Genomic DNA, 14,174 nt, shown 5'->3' on the forward strand with positions numbered 1-14,174 from the left:
TGTGAAGAAGAACTTCCTTTTATTTGTTTTAAACCTGCTACCTATTAATTTCATTTGGTGACCCCTAGTTCTTGTATTATGGGAATAAGTAAATAACTTTTCCTTATCCACTTTCTCAACATAACTCATGATTTTATATACCTCTATCATATCCCCCCTTAGTCTCCTCTTTTCCAAGCTGAAGAGGCCTAGCTTCTTTAAATCTTTCCTCGTATGGGACCCTCTCCAAACCCCTAATCATTTTAGTTGCCCTTCTCTGAACCTTTTCTAGTGCTAGAATATCTTTTTTGAGGTGAGGAGACCACATCTGTACACAGTATTCAAGATGTGGGCGTACCATGGATTTATAGAAGGGCAATAATATATTCTCAGTCTTATTTTCTATCCCCTTTTTAATGATTCCTAACATCGTTTGCTTTTTTGACTGCCTCTGCACACTGCGTGGACATCTTCGGAGAACTATCCACGATGACGCCAAGATCTTTTTCCTGACTCGTTGTAGCTAAATTAACCCCCATCATATTGTATGTATAGTTGGGGTTATTTTTTCCAGTGTGCATTACTTTACATTTATCCACATTAAATTTCATTTGCCATGTCCAAATGATGCCTGCTGGGTAGGTACCTTGATTTCAACCAACCTTGTATGGAGCACAGATGAATACTGGCAAACTGCATCACATATAGGTACATGAGGCCATGTGTCCCATAAATCTGAGATATAGCCTTATTGATGTCTTTGAGTGGCGCTGAAGCTGGTTGATAAGGTTCACTATAGTTTGGAATCTTTCTTATGGAAAATAAACTCTCATTGATCTTGAATTTAACAGCTCCTATGAACTTTATGCTTTGACTCTGACGACCATGTGTGGGAAAGAGCTTTAAGTCACTTGAATCAAGTTGATCACCTGCTGAAGTGATCTTCCTCCAATGAGACAGTCATTGAGATATGGGTAGACCTGTCTCCTTAAATGAGTCACAATGACTTTTAATCACTTGGTGAATATCCTTGGTGCTAAGGAAAGACCAAAAAGGCAGGACCTTATGATGATAGTGAAAGGGTCCTGCTAGGAATCTGAGGTATTTCCTATGAGCAGGATGAACAGATATGTGAAAATAGGCATCTTGAAGGTAGACAGCAGGTTTGATTCTGGTGTTGAAAACTTGACAAAACTTCTGAAAGATCCCTTGGCTTCAACATTTTTTAGTTTTGGGAAGCCTTGACAGCAACATGTAGTCTATCCAATTCTAGTCCCTTCCCATTCCCTACTTTTCTTGCCTATTCCAAGACTAAAATGCAGCTATCTGGAGGAAGATGCAGATTGGGCAACAGTGGAGGAAGAGACAGTGGGTCAATCACCACAGAGCCTCAGCTTTCTGTCTCAGCACCGCTGAGGTCTTGTGAAGCTGATAATAGGACTGGGCAGGGGCATGCTGCCTGATGGAAGCCTTTCTGCCTTCTTAGGGCTGGAACATAGAGGCCCACAGAATGAACAATCACCCTGGAATCCTCAAAAGGAAATGTCCTCAATTGTGGTTTGGATCTCCCTGAAGCCAGGAGGATCTCATTACCACAGATCTGGACGCAGTACAAGCCATTGTGCCAGGCACATCCAGCGCAACTGGAAGGGAAATGTGGGCTCATAAGTTGTCCCTCAGTCCTTATGGTTTTTAGTTCCTCTCAGTGCTCCTGTGGTAGCTTGACCCAATTCAGATATCATGATAGTTCACCACATACATTTGGATGCTATCAGATGAGTAGACTGTGTATCAAAATAAAATGAGTTTCTTCAGGTCTTTCTTTCTGGAGGTAGATTTGGGAGGTCCCTGCTTCTTCAACCACTCTTGGACAGCAACTACTACAAGCAATCCTGGTACTAGGTGGGAATAAAAATACTCAGATCTCTTGAAAGATGCTTGATACCTCCTCTCAACTCACTTGGATGTGTCTAGTATAGAAGTTACCAATGTTCCACAGGTCTTTTGCAGGTTCCAACAATCCCTCATTTATCAGACATGAAAGGATGCATGATATTCGGAGTTGTGAGGTGTCTTCTGCACCACTTCCAGCAGTATATGCAGAATTTCTGCCATATGCTTCATACGGTCCTGAATGCCTGAAAGTCATCAACCGAGGAAGGCTTTGAGGCTAGGAATGCCTTGAAGTCATCAACTAAGGAAGGCTACTGTGCCATTGGGGAAGGATGAGGACATTGCAACAGAGACAATTTGTTCTTCCTTTTGCAGATATTGCTCCTCATCACCTTCTCTCTACTGCCTTTCCAGAAGCGAAGTCTACACTGTCTTTTTAAGGAGAGAGATCTAAGGTGGGGGTGTATAGGCAATGTATTCCTCATCCCTGTCTGCGCACATTAGGGAGTCACTTCCTCCAAAGTGGGCTCTTCCTATCAGGAGTGCCGTTGTCCTGTTATATCCTCCCTAACCAGGTAGCAGAGATACCTCCTTTGTTGTCTGCTGTACCAAAAACTTGGTAACAGGTGGTTTAGCTATCAACATCTTTAACCTCTCAAGGAGAGGTGACACTATTACTGGCCCCACAGTTAAATCACTCAGTACTGTATATGCCCTGTCTACCAAAAACACTTGTATGCTGAGCACTAAAGAACACAATTCTGAGGTGGCTGGTTCCGTAGTGCCAGGTTTTGAGAGCATGGGTCCTGAAGGGCTGGTACTAAAAGGAACATAGTTCACAGGTTTGGTGGGTACTGGTCACTCTCTCTTAACAGTTGGTACCAAGGCATCAAAAGGACGTTTGTCAGGCCACTGCCTTCAACTGCTGAGTCTGTATGGGGAGACTTTGGCAAACCAGTAAAGTGCTTGAACCACTATGGCTTATTGTTAAAGGTGGCCTAGTCAGCAAGCTGTAAATTGGCCATTCAGCAATCTCAGCTTGACCAGGGCAGGAGGGGAGGGGGGTTGGGGTGCCACAGCAAGGGCAGCTTGACCCCGCATCCTTCCTGATAAGAATTGTGTTAAAGTTGCTGATATATGCGTTTTCAAAGAGTAGGATGTGTCCCAGGAATGTCTATTGAGGTCTCAAGGCTGCGAGTTCTGCAAAAACCCACACCTGGTTGTTCAATAATCAGAAGGAGCCTCTTGCTTGATCATTGAAACTGCTTACTTAACAAGGTTTCTTTAAGGCACAAGTCATTCTATACTAATGTATAAATAAGGGGATTCATTTGGGGACTCTTTGGGACTGGTCTCTCCCTCCGGATGCATCTTCTGTTCCCCAGCGGCAGACAGGCTGCCACTGTGTCACTCAAAAGCCACACTCAGCTTTAGTAATTATCAAGGGTTGGGGGTGTTTTACTAATCTTGTTGCAGACGTGTATAAGTGCTTGAGACTAGTAAAGTTCAGCTTTAAGTGAAAGCACTCTTGTGTTGTCCTGTTTGTGCCAGTCATCTATCAGTCAGACGGCTGTGTCTCCCCTGATTTATTTCCTGACACCTCCTCGCACAGAGTAAAAGTTACCAAGAGTTTTGGATTGAAAGAACCCCGGGTAACAAGTCCAAGATGAATCAGACACCTCTGACCCTTGTTTCTCAACTGGATAGGCATTAGAGAGGGTGGTGTATGCCTTAGCACAGTGGTCTCCAAACTTCTGTGATCGCGCATCCCTATCAGTAAAAATATTTTGAGCATGCCCCCTCCTCTTGGCTCCTCTTGGGCACCCCCCCACCCCACTTTGGAGACCACTGCCTTAGCATCTCTGGAGCAGTGCTCCTTCCTACCCCTCTTCTGAGATCATTGACATTGGATTGTTGGTGGATGACTGGGGCCACTTCACTGACATAGCATGGGAGCTTGGGGTGGGTTCTCAGCTCACTGGAGTGCCCACGGGAAGAAACTGACTGGAGAACTTAGGTCTAGCCACATCTTTTTCTTTCAGTGTCCTCACAGGCTTGCAGAGGTTGCTCCAGGAAGAACAATTTTAGGACAGCCTCTCTAGATTTTTGAGTCTGCTTAGAGAAAGAACAACGTATGGGCCATCACTCAGGAATATATACCTCTCCTATACAAGTGATATCTGCAATGCCCATCATTAAGCAGCACTGAGACTTCCCATGATGAATAACTTTTGAACACAAGCGATTTCACTTCTGCTATATACAAGGAGGGGTTTAGCCTAAAAGCTGAACAGCTGACTAAAAAAGTTTGGGGTTTTTTTTGTACCAAATAACAAAAAGACTAACATATAGTACTAATAACTAGCTAATTAATAACTAACTCGAATACTATCAGTGCCCAAAGAAGCAGGCGGACACTGCAGAAGTTTCATCTCAATGCCATGGGCAGTAAGAAACAATCAAAATCTTACTTTCTTCATGTTAAAACAAACAACATTTTTTTTATTTTTAAATTCTCTCCTTTCAAAATTTTTTCATTTTCTCCTAAAAGTGGCAGAGATCAGGATATAATCCAGTTCTCTAGGGCAGCATTCAACTGCCTAAACCATGAGATCATCCTTTCTCTTCCTGCAGTCCCCTGCCTCCTTATTCACTACACACCTTCCAACTTCTGCAACAAATGAGGCATGAGTCCTATATTCAACATCCTCCTTCACTATATAACCATGCTCCAGCCACAGAGCAAGTTCATCCTGTGCACTGATTGAGGTAGGAGTCCTGTAGAAAACAGTATGTGATTATGTAATTAAAGACTGCATCATAATGCATACCCAGAAGAGAAGCCAAATTAAGGTAGCATAAACAACCTTAAGTCTGGCATTTCCTAACTTTTGAGTACTTGACTTTGCACCCCCTATAACATTTCTTTAACATAGGTTGTGTGCATATAATTAACTAGAATTTAAAAAACCAAACCAACAAATTCCATCATGTGGTATAATCAAATGAGTCATCAGCAGGGCTGGAAACTTTAGATCAATTGCACCAATCTTTGCCATTTGAGCTAATGGTGTAATTTATAGCAGTAGTACATTGTCATCCTCTATGTACACCAGCACTAAAAGGGAATGGAACTCTTTGCCAGTGGGTTGTACAGATATTTGCTCATAGCAGAGGAATGACGAGACTCGGAAATATTAGGTTCCAGTCCAGATTCTTTAAAGAAGTGTTCTCTAGTAAGCACAGACACTTCTGACTATTCATCCAAGCTTGATCCGCCTCCACCTTTGTTTCATCCATTCCAACCCCTCCCTGTCCCAGTCTTGACTCTACCCCATCCTGGCTCAGTCCCAATCTTATTCTCCTAGGCTACTCAGTCAGTCTCCACCCCTCAGGCTTCTCATCCCAGTCCCAATCTATTTACAGAGCAAGTTCTAGTATCACCCTTCCAGATTCCCTGTCACAGTCCTTTTCTCCCCTCACTCCCCGTCCTAGTCTTCCATCCCCCTTTTCCAGTCTCCTTGCCCACTCATTCCAATTTTCTCCCTCCCCAGGTTCCCTCTGAGAGCCTCTTTGCCCAGACAGTCTTAGTTTTCCCCCACACCTCATCTCATTGTCATGTGTCTCCCTCTTCTCACTGCCCCACTGGATCCCAGGCCAGTCTCCTTGCCCAATCAGTCTTAGTCTCACTTCCTGGCTCCTCATCCAATCTGTCTCCCCCATACCCGCAGAATCCCGGACCTCCCTATTTTCTTCCCTGACATTCAGGCCCAGTCAGTCCCAGTCTCTCCCCACAACTCCCAATCCCAGTTTCTCTCTCCACCATCCCTGCCAGCCTCCAGTCCCAATCTACTCCCCTACTCCAGGTCTGGCTGTTGTCCCCACTGCATTTGAATAAGGTAGCTTCCTTCTCTATGTTCTCTTAGCCCAACAGGGGGGACGCTGACAGCACAGAAGAGACAGATTACCTGCTCTCAATTCCAGTGCATGGCCCCAGCCTGCAGCTGCACAGAACTAACATTTTTCAAATATTTATAACTTGGCCAAAATAAACCCTTCATACACAACTTCAAAATCTTTACAGAGAAAGAATCTGACCCATCAAGGAAACTGACTACTAATTTAACACCAACAACAAAAATACTACACAGAAAACACTTTATAAAACTGAATATAGGATTCTTATGATTACATGTCACACTTTGTGCTTCAAGTTTATTTTATAATTACAATGGCACTGAATCTGAGAACTTTAAAGTCTGATGTTTAATAATAAAAATATTTTGAAATGAAGAGACTCTAAAGACAAAATATAATGGTCATAAAAGCAAAGTGAAAACCCAGAGATTCCAATGAACATGAAGAGAAAGCTGAATTAATAAAACCAAATACAGAAATAAACTGAAGCAAAAAAGGATTATAATAATCAGACCTGGAGCTCACCCTTGAAAACAAAACAAAAAAAAAATCAATGAAAAGAGAGAGAATGTAAAAATGCAAACTGATACAATGGTAATTTAAAATGAATGGAACCGAACTAAAATTACTCGGTTGTTGCAGTAAAAAGAACAGCACAACACCATGGAAATTAGATCCAAAAACTGTTGTATATCTAGTTTTGTTTTCCCCAAATAGTCTGGCTTTACATCTTCGCCTTCTAATGAGTGTTTTAAAAGACCAAATTTTCATAATTTCTAGTTGTCGTATATAGGAGTAATTTTATATTTCTGTAGATTAAGATTTTTTGTGAGGCTCTTATTTCAGTCTCTCCTATAGCATATTTTTATTTTGAAATCCAACAAACATGCTTAAAGTGCAGTTCTACTTAAAAATAATTTCTATAAATATCAGGGCTTTTCAGACATGACCTGAAATCTAAAGGACTCACAATCTGAATATTTGATGACAAGAACCATAGCTCTGCCACTACTTGGCTCCTAACCAAATCAGCCACATTGAGATCTGTGGAAGGGATGGACCTGGAACCCAAAAATGACTTTTCAAGTGGCTCCACAGATGAAGATGTTCATAGCTTAAAGCAGCCTATTTTTAAACCAAAAATTGCCTGCTCTGGTTATGAAAATGGATATCATGGTCTATGGAGGTAGTAACCCCCTCTCTTTCCCCTGCATATCAGTTGGGTATAAATACCTTCTTCTCCTCTCTCTCTAATTTGTATGATGAAATCATTGAACAGCTGGGATTTATACAGGCAAATTTTACAACCTTTTAAAATTTAATTGGACAGTAAAATATAAGTCAGGTTTTATAATTGAATATATTTATATTGGTGGACAAGAATAATGTAAACCTTTGGACATGTATTATGCTGTTTTTCATTTCTGCTTACTTAATTTGTCCTCTTTTCCCAAGTGGTTGTTTTTTATGACTAACTGCTGAACTTCGGAACACTGATATAAAAGAAAATTTAAAAAGCACTTACTTTTTTTTAAAGCTATTGGCTCAATTTTTTAGCGATTGCTCCTTCTAAGTGATGGTGCACAGTCACATTGCCTTTAAGAGGAACTTTAGCCATATGCTTCCTAGACCCATAATGATGTCTCCTCTTCTGGGATCCTGGCAAGATCTCTGGCACTGAAGATCCCTCTACATTCCTTTTCTTATCCTTGTGCATGAGGACAGTGAAAACAGTACTAACGTATTGTCAAAGTGAAGACCCACTTGAGATTTTGGAAACAATGCTGAAGTTGAGCCCGCATAAACATCTTCTTGTTGCTTCTTTGGAGCCATGAAAGATCCTGGCACTGAACTGAAGGAGTTCCCATGCCAGCTTGTTCCAACAAACAAGGCTCTTCTATGTCAAAAAAAGCATCTGTCATTGACACATCAGTAAGGATAAGTTTTGCACTAGGTTTCGTCAGCACCTGGGAAGTCCTCATTATGAAAAAAGGGACAGCACCAATAGAATTTGTAGACATCAGTCCCGGCCCCAGCACCAGTGAACTGTCAGCACAACTAAGCTCAGAACTGACATTCTTCATGATAAAGGAGACCTCAGTTCAAGTCACTGACTTAAGAACTACAGGAAGTAAACCCAACCATGTACAGATTTCTTCAGTGCACAGGTTGCTGCTGATTTGCCTGGCTTTGAAATAAAAGGCCACCTGCCTTTCGCAGCCATAGACAATTGATCCAAATGTAGATTCAAAGGCCAGACTAATAAAGCCTCCTTTGTTGAGAAAAGTTTGGTGCCTCCATTGCATATCACTCTAGGCCCAAAGCTTGAAGACTCTGCAAGTAAGCAGTGATATGGAAAATTTCCCCCAGGGAGAATAAACAGTGACTGCATGAGTCTGCTTCAGTGAACAAGAAAGAGCACAATTTACATCTGTTTGTTATCCAGATTCTTGAAAACTGGATTGGCTATAACTAACCTGTGGCAGGCCTTTCAATTCAAATATTAAAATAAAATGTGCAACAGCGCAGAGTTCTCAAAATATGCTAAATAAAGTAGAAAAAGTAGAAAACAAGAAAAATAAGGAGAATTTTAAAGTAAAACAGAAATCGCTCCTGGTACAGAGGGACTATCACAATACCTTTCAGCTTCCAATGTTCACTAATTCAGCATAGCACTGATGCAGCTCCATTGAGCATGCATTTCTTTCTAGGAGGTTTGAAAAGGTCAGCAGTACCAGGTAGGAATATGCAGCAGTCCCATGAAGTACTGTAAGATGCTATATTATTACTCTTCATAAACAAAGTTACATTACTGTACCACAATAATGAACAAATTCCATTATATCAAACATATTTTCAATGTACTCAAAATAAATACTTTCATCTGTGCTATTACAGGAAACATTAACTTACAAACACACAGAATTTCATATACTTTTCAGTTTAAAAGATATTTGTTTTATTTATTTGGTTGTTATAAATATTCAAAACTCACATTGTTGTTCCAAGATTTAGTATCTTCCTGTATCTCTTCTTTTTGCTTTACTAACTCTTCAAGGTGTCTCTCTTCCTTTATAATCTTCTCCTCTGTTTCTTTTAATTTGATACACAATTCAGTCCAAAGAAATTCTGAGTGTTTTAAATCATTCCTAATACAAACACAAGAATAATGTAATTCATTTATTTGGAAGTGTTCCGACATCACCCATCTCCACAGAGGAGAATGTAAAGCAGATTTGAATCAGTAAAGATTTATTTTGGTTTTCTCTGTTGCCTAAGTCACTCAAATACTTATATATTAATGGATTTTGAAATATCAACCCTGACATCATCATCTGCCAGAAGCTGGGGCTGGAAAACAGGGGATGGATTACTTGAAACTGCCCTGTTCTATTCATTCCCTCAGAAGCATCTGGCACTGTCAGATGACCGGTACTAGGCTAGAGGGACCATTAGTCTGACACAGCATGACTGTTTTTTTGTTCTTATTCCAGTCAGGCTTTAAAGCTATTCATTTGTACATAAAAAGTGTTTAACCACACAATTTCTAATTGATCCTCTAACCAGTTACTAGTGCAATAGCTTAAAACATGGTTTTAGTTCACACATCTCACAGTTAATAATCAAGCATATTAACCAAGTGCTGTTCCTGCTGTTGGCCTAGTCTAATGTACAGCTTTCTTCATTTAACCAATCAGGTGTATAGTCATTTTGCTATGTGCCCAGACCACTCCTACCTCCTTCCATGCCTCTATGCAGGTAGGCATCCCAGAGTACACTCATGTATTGAGGGACTCAGATAATACGTTTATGTGGGTACCTAGACTGACAAGTATTATCACTATTGTTTATAATGCATATTGAGGTAGCACTGAGAGGCCTCAACTCCCACTGTGAAAGGTATTTTATAAACAAGAAAAATGACAGTCCCCGCTCCAAAGAGTATCCTCTGGGCACTCTGTTCTTCCAAAGCTTGTTCTAAAAGGCTCTCCAGGCTCTATCAGCAGAAAACTGCAGTCTGGTTAAAATATCCATCAACTTCTTTCTCATCGCATACTCATCATTGTCTAACAAGCTTGTAAGTGACTGCAACAGCTGTCATCTGTAACCAAAACCAAATGGAGAAGCCAACACAGTAGGTTAAGTCCAAGTGGGAGATAAAGACCTTGTTTTCACACTGAAGGGAGAAGGGAATTCAGACTGATCTGAATACTGTCATATGCTATCCAATGGTCTATCAATAAATCCTAGCTCCCCTTGCAGGGAGCACAATGCAATGGAGCACCCCTCAATACCAGAAAAAGATAAAAGCACTGAGGCTGCAGTGTAATCAGGTCAAGGACTCCAACAAATGGCAAAAACACTGTCCCTGTTTTGAGTTAATGTCCTCACAACTACTTCAAACTCAGTAATGTTATGGACAGCAGTGACTCCTCCAACTCAGCTGAAGAAACGTGAGGAAGAAATGAAGAATGAGACCATACTCTTGGGCACAGTTACAGGTTTTGTACACATTCTTTATTACTGCTATACACATGAGAGCATGCTCTGTGAAAGGGACAGGGAAATGGGAGGAGATCAGGTTAAAGTGTGCCATAGCAGCTAACACATACACGCTGTATTTATTATTGTGTTTGTGGAAGCATACTCTCACAAGAGCAGAAGTCTCCCTCATTTCCTGCCTGTTATTCCAGCATCCCATAGCTGTATTTTACCGGACTTGGGATGCCCTAAATTGGCAAAGTAATTTCATCCTATCACATCACAGGGAAAATTCTAATGATGGCAGAAGTGTGGACCCTGTGTCCAACCATGCACTGTGTATTTCAAATATTTAAAGTCCAACAGATACAGTAATGAAGTCAATCACTGAATTTATGTATTTAGATAACTGGTTTCACGATATCAGCTCTAATTATTGCTGACAATCTCTCTTTTTTTTAAAAACGGATAGATTTTCTAGCAAATACAAGCATTTAGCTTACCTAGAATCAGGGTGGATTTGATTTAATCATGGATTTCTACATAAAGTGCGTCCTTATTGATTGTTATAACCTTAATACATATTCTTCACAACTCAGAGATAGATATCTTCTAAAAATGAAGCCTACTATACATTTTTAAAGTGATTTATTTTGAAAACTTTTCAGATTAGTTTTACAGCTATATTAGAAAATGAATGATTGTTTGGTTATTTCATTTACCAAAAGGTAATTGAAGCAGATACTTATGAAGTAATTGGGAGGTGAACTATCTCCAATTCAACAGGTTAATCATTAATATTTGGAGGATTTTCTTGCCATGCTGTATTAGGAGGAGAACATCACCAAACAGGCATTTTAATTGTTTTACTTAACTAAAACAACAACGTTATGTATTCTGGATTTTTTCCTTCAACAGCAAACATATAATATTTTAACATAACAAGCATATGAATTTTTGAATATAAACATTCAAGTTTTTTAAAATCAGGTTTGTTTTTGTTAAAATTGTTTTTAACTAAAATAGTTACATGAAATTAAAAAAAAATTAAATCACCTATGTCAGCCAGGTCAACATGAGAAATTTAAAATATTGGCTTCTGCTGCTAACTCAGTCGTCTTCACTTTCATTTTCCTGTTCATAATATGAAAACGAAAAACAAGCTTTCCTGCTTTTTTGGATCCCAAACAATTTCTCAGTTTGGAATGAATTAGTCCAAAGGAAGAAAATATTCTTTCTGCACCAGCAGAAGAAGCTACTGCTGTTAAAAGTGAGATTATCACTTCAACAGTCTCTGAATCCAAGTGCTTAAGTGACTTCCACAAATTCACTGGTGTGACTTTCTTTAAAACATCAGCAAACATATTTTTTGAATGGTTCTTATTCCCAAACTGGCCTGCTGCCATTAAAGGCTTTCCCTTCTAGTGAGAGAATGATATGGTAGATCTCAAATCAATGAAGGGTATACTCAGAAAGTACTCAAGACTTCTGGAATATGCTGCTCAAACAGTTCCAATTTTCTGTTTCTACTGCCTGTCCCTCCTGTCCCACATTTATCTCCAGACTTCTTCTCCTTGTCCAGATCTATTCCACCGCCAACAATCTTCTATTCATTAAACTTTTTGAAACTTTGCACTTTTAGAGAGAGGTAAGGGATTGACTCTGTGTACACAAATTTGCAGAGGGACAATAGGGTTGAAGTCTGTTAATTCTCACCTCTAAGTATTATTTATTTATTTAAAAACATTTTTGCTGTTAACAAGCCTGTTATCTCTGGAGGCACAAACACACTGTTTGAGAATGGCAAAATTAAGCATCTCTGATAGTATCTTTTAGACTGAGCACTGAGTCCCATTCGGTAAACTGAAAGGTTAACCTAAATAATCTATAAAGAAGCCCCTGGAGCCCCATAAGATTGGGTCCTTAAATCGATGAACTATTGGAACTCATTTACAAAACTCTTAAATATTGTCTCATACTATAAAATTAGAATTTATAATCCCTATTCCATGATGAGATATCTTTAAGCTATAATGTATCTTAATTAAAACCATCTTTACGTAGGTTTTTCCTCAAAAAACATTTTATCAAAAAAATCTGATTTAAATTAAAAATCTGATTTTTTTTATTTTTTTTAAATAATTGATTTTTATCCACTCTGCCTAGAATCCTTCTGAAGACTTGCATGGAATGTCTGAGTCACTTCTGCAATTTCATCAGGATAAAGGGCAACGTCATTTCCATGTTTCCCTCTGTAGTTAACATGACTTTCGTATCTCGTTTTATTCTTTGCTGTGCCATGAATTTGAACTGTTCAAGAGCATTTTGCTCAGTTTCTTCAGTTGCCTACCAGTATTGGAATTCCACACATCCCCTCTCACCCCAATCTCCCTCCCAGAGCTTGCACCTCCTCCTGGCCCCAAATTTCCTCCCAAAGCCTGCACCCCAACCCCACCCCAGAGCCTGCACCTCTCACTCCTTACTGCACACCCACCCCCTGCCCCAGCCCAGAGCCTGCACCCAGCACCCGAACTCCATCCCAGAGCCTGCACCCCCTCCCCGACCCAAACTCCTTCCCAGAGCCCAACCTTTCACCTCTTCTGCATCCAAACACCCTCTCAGAGCCTGTATCCCAATCCCTTGCCCCAGCCCAGGGCCTGCACCCCAGACCTCCTTCCCCCACCCAAACTCCCTCCCAGAGCCTTAGGCAGGTGGGAGGGCGGAATCTGAGGGGTGAGCGGGGGACAGGCTCTGGGCATTCTGGGCACTACCAAAATTTCTACAAACCGCCGCCCCTGACTCTAAGTGACCCTATAGCAGTGTCCCTGCTAGAGGGATGGGGCTTCGGGGTGGAGTCCAATATGGATGATAATACTGTCAAGCCAAATATCACATCTGATGCTAAAGCAAGAATGATTGAATAATGTTCTGTAAATGTCTGAGCAGATGCTCAAGTTGCTGCTCTGCATATTTCTGTGGCCAGAACATTATTGAGGAAGGCTATGAAAGTGGATAGAGAGCTTATAGAATGCGTTCAGGCTCCCGAAGGGTTGTAGTAGTTGGGAAAGCGGTTGGCAATGCAGTCTGATATCCATTTCAAAAGTCTTTCCCTAAAGATTGGGGATCCCTTAGATTTATCTGCGATGGAGAGGAATAGTCTTGGAGATTTTCTGAAAGGTTAGATCCTTTCCAAGTAGAAGGCTAACACTCTTCTGACGTCAAGTGTGTGTAGTGTTGCCTCCCTTTTATCCTGGTGCAGCTTGGGAAAGAATGCTGGGAGATGAATAGGTTGATTGATGTGGAAGACTGCAGGTATTTTTGGAAGGAATTTGGGGTGTGATTGCACTGTGATCTTGTATTTTAAGAAAATCTTAAAGGGGGAGAGGGTACGCTGTTAGGGTCCCTATCTTTCCCACTCTCCGAGCACGTGATGGCCACTAGGAACGTGATTTTCATAGAGAGGTGTAGGAGTGAGCAAGTTGCCATTGGTTCAATGGGAAACTTTGTAAGACAGCTCAAGACCTGGTTAAGGTCCCATGCTGGTATAGGATCTCTGATTTGGGAGTAGAGGTTACTCATGCCTTTAAGAAATCTTTTTGTTGTAGGATGAGTGAACACCAAATGACCCTCTATCTTCTGGTAGAATGGCTGTGAGGTTTACCTTCACCAAGCTTTGAAATAGCCCAGATTTCTTTAATTCCAGGAAGTAAAGAGGAGGATGTAGAGGTAATTTGTCTTCCGTCGCACCAGAGTTGGAACCTCTTCCAATCTAATTGGAGAACCAGTCAGATCTGTTACGTGTTGCAGATCCACATGAATCTGTGTCATAACTGTAACAGTAGGAAGTAGGAAAGATGAAATAATTGGTTAAGCTGGCTTCTTCTTTGGCTCCAGCACCTTAG

At 40.7% G+C, this 14,174-nt stretch overlaps 1 protein-coding gene across 1 annotated transcript in view; it reads right to left on the reverse strand.

The window, feature by feature from the left end:
- The window catches only part of LOC127044711 (coiled-coil domain-containing protein 178-like), a 268,745-nt gene that overhangs the window by 205,556 nt on the left and 49,015 nt on the right, over positions 1-14,174 (reverse strand). Inside the window, exon 8 of the mRNA XM_050939779.1 lies at positions 8,786-8,939. Within this exon, the coding sequence (XP_050795736.1) occupies positions 8,786-8,939 (154 nt within the window). The remainder of the gene's footprint in view (positions 1-8,785; positions 8,940-14,174) is intronic.

The sequence above is a fragment of the Gopherus flavomarginatus genome, chromosome 2 (assembly GCF_025201925.1).
Source record: "Gopherus flavomarginatus isolate rGopFla2 chromosome 2, rGopFla2.mat.asm, whole genome shotgun sequence".
In the NCBI taxonomy this organism is placed as follows: domain Eukaryota; kingdom Metazoa; phylum Chordata; order Testudines; family Testudinidae; genus Gopherus; species Gopherus flavomarginatus.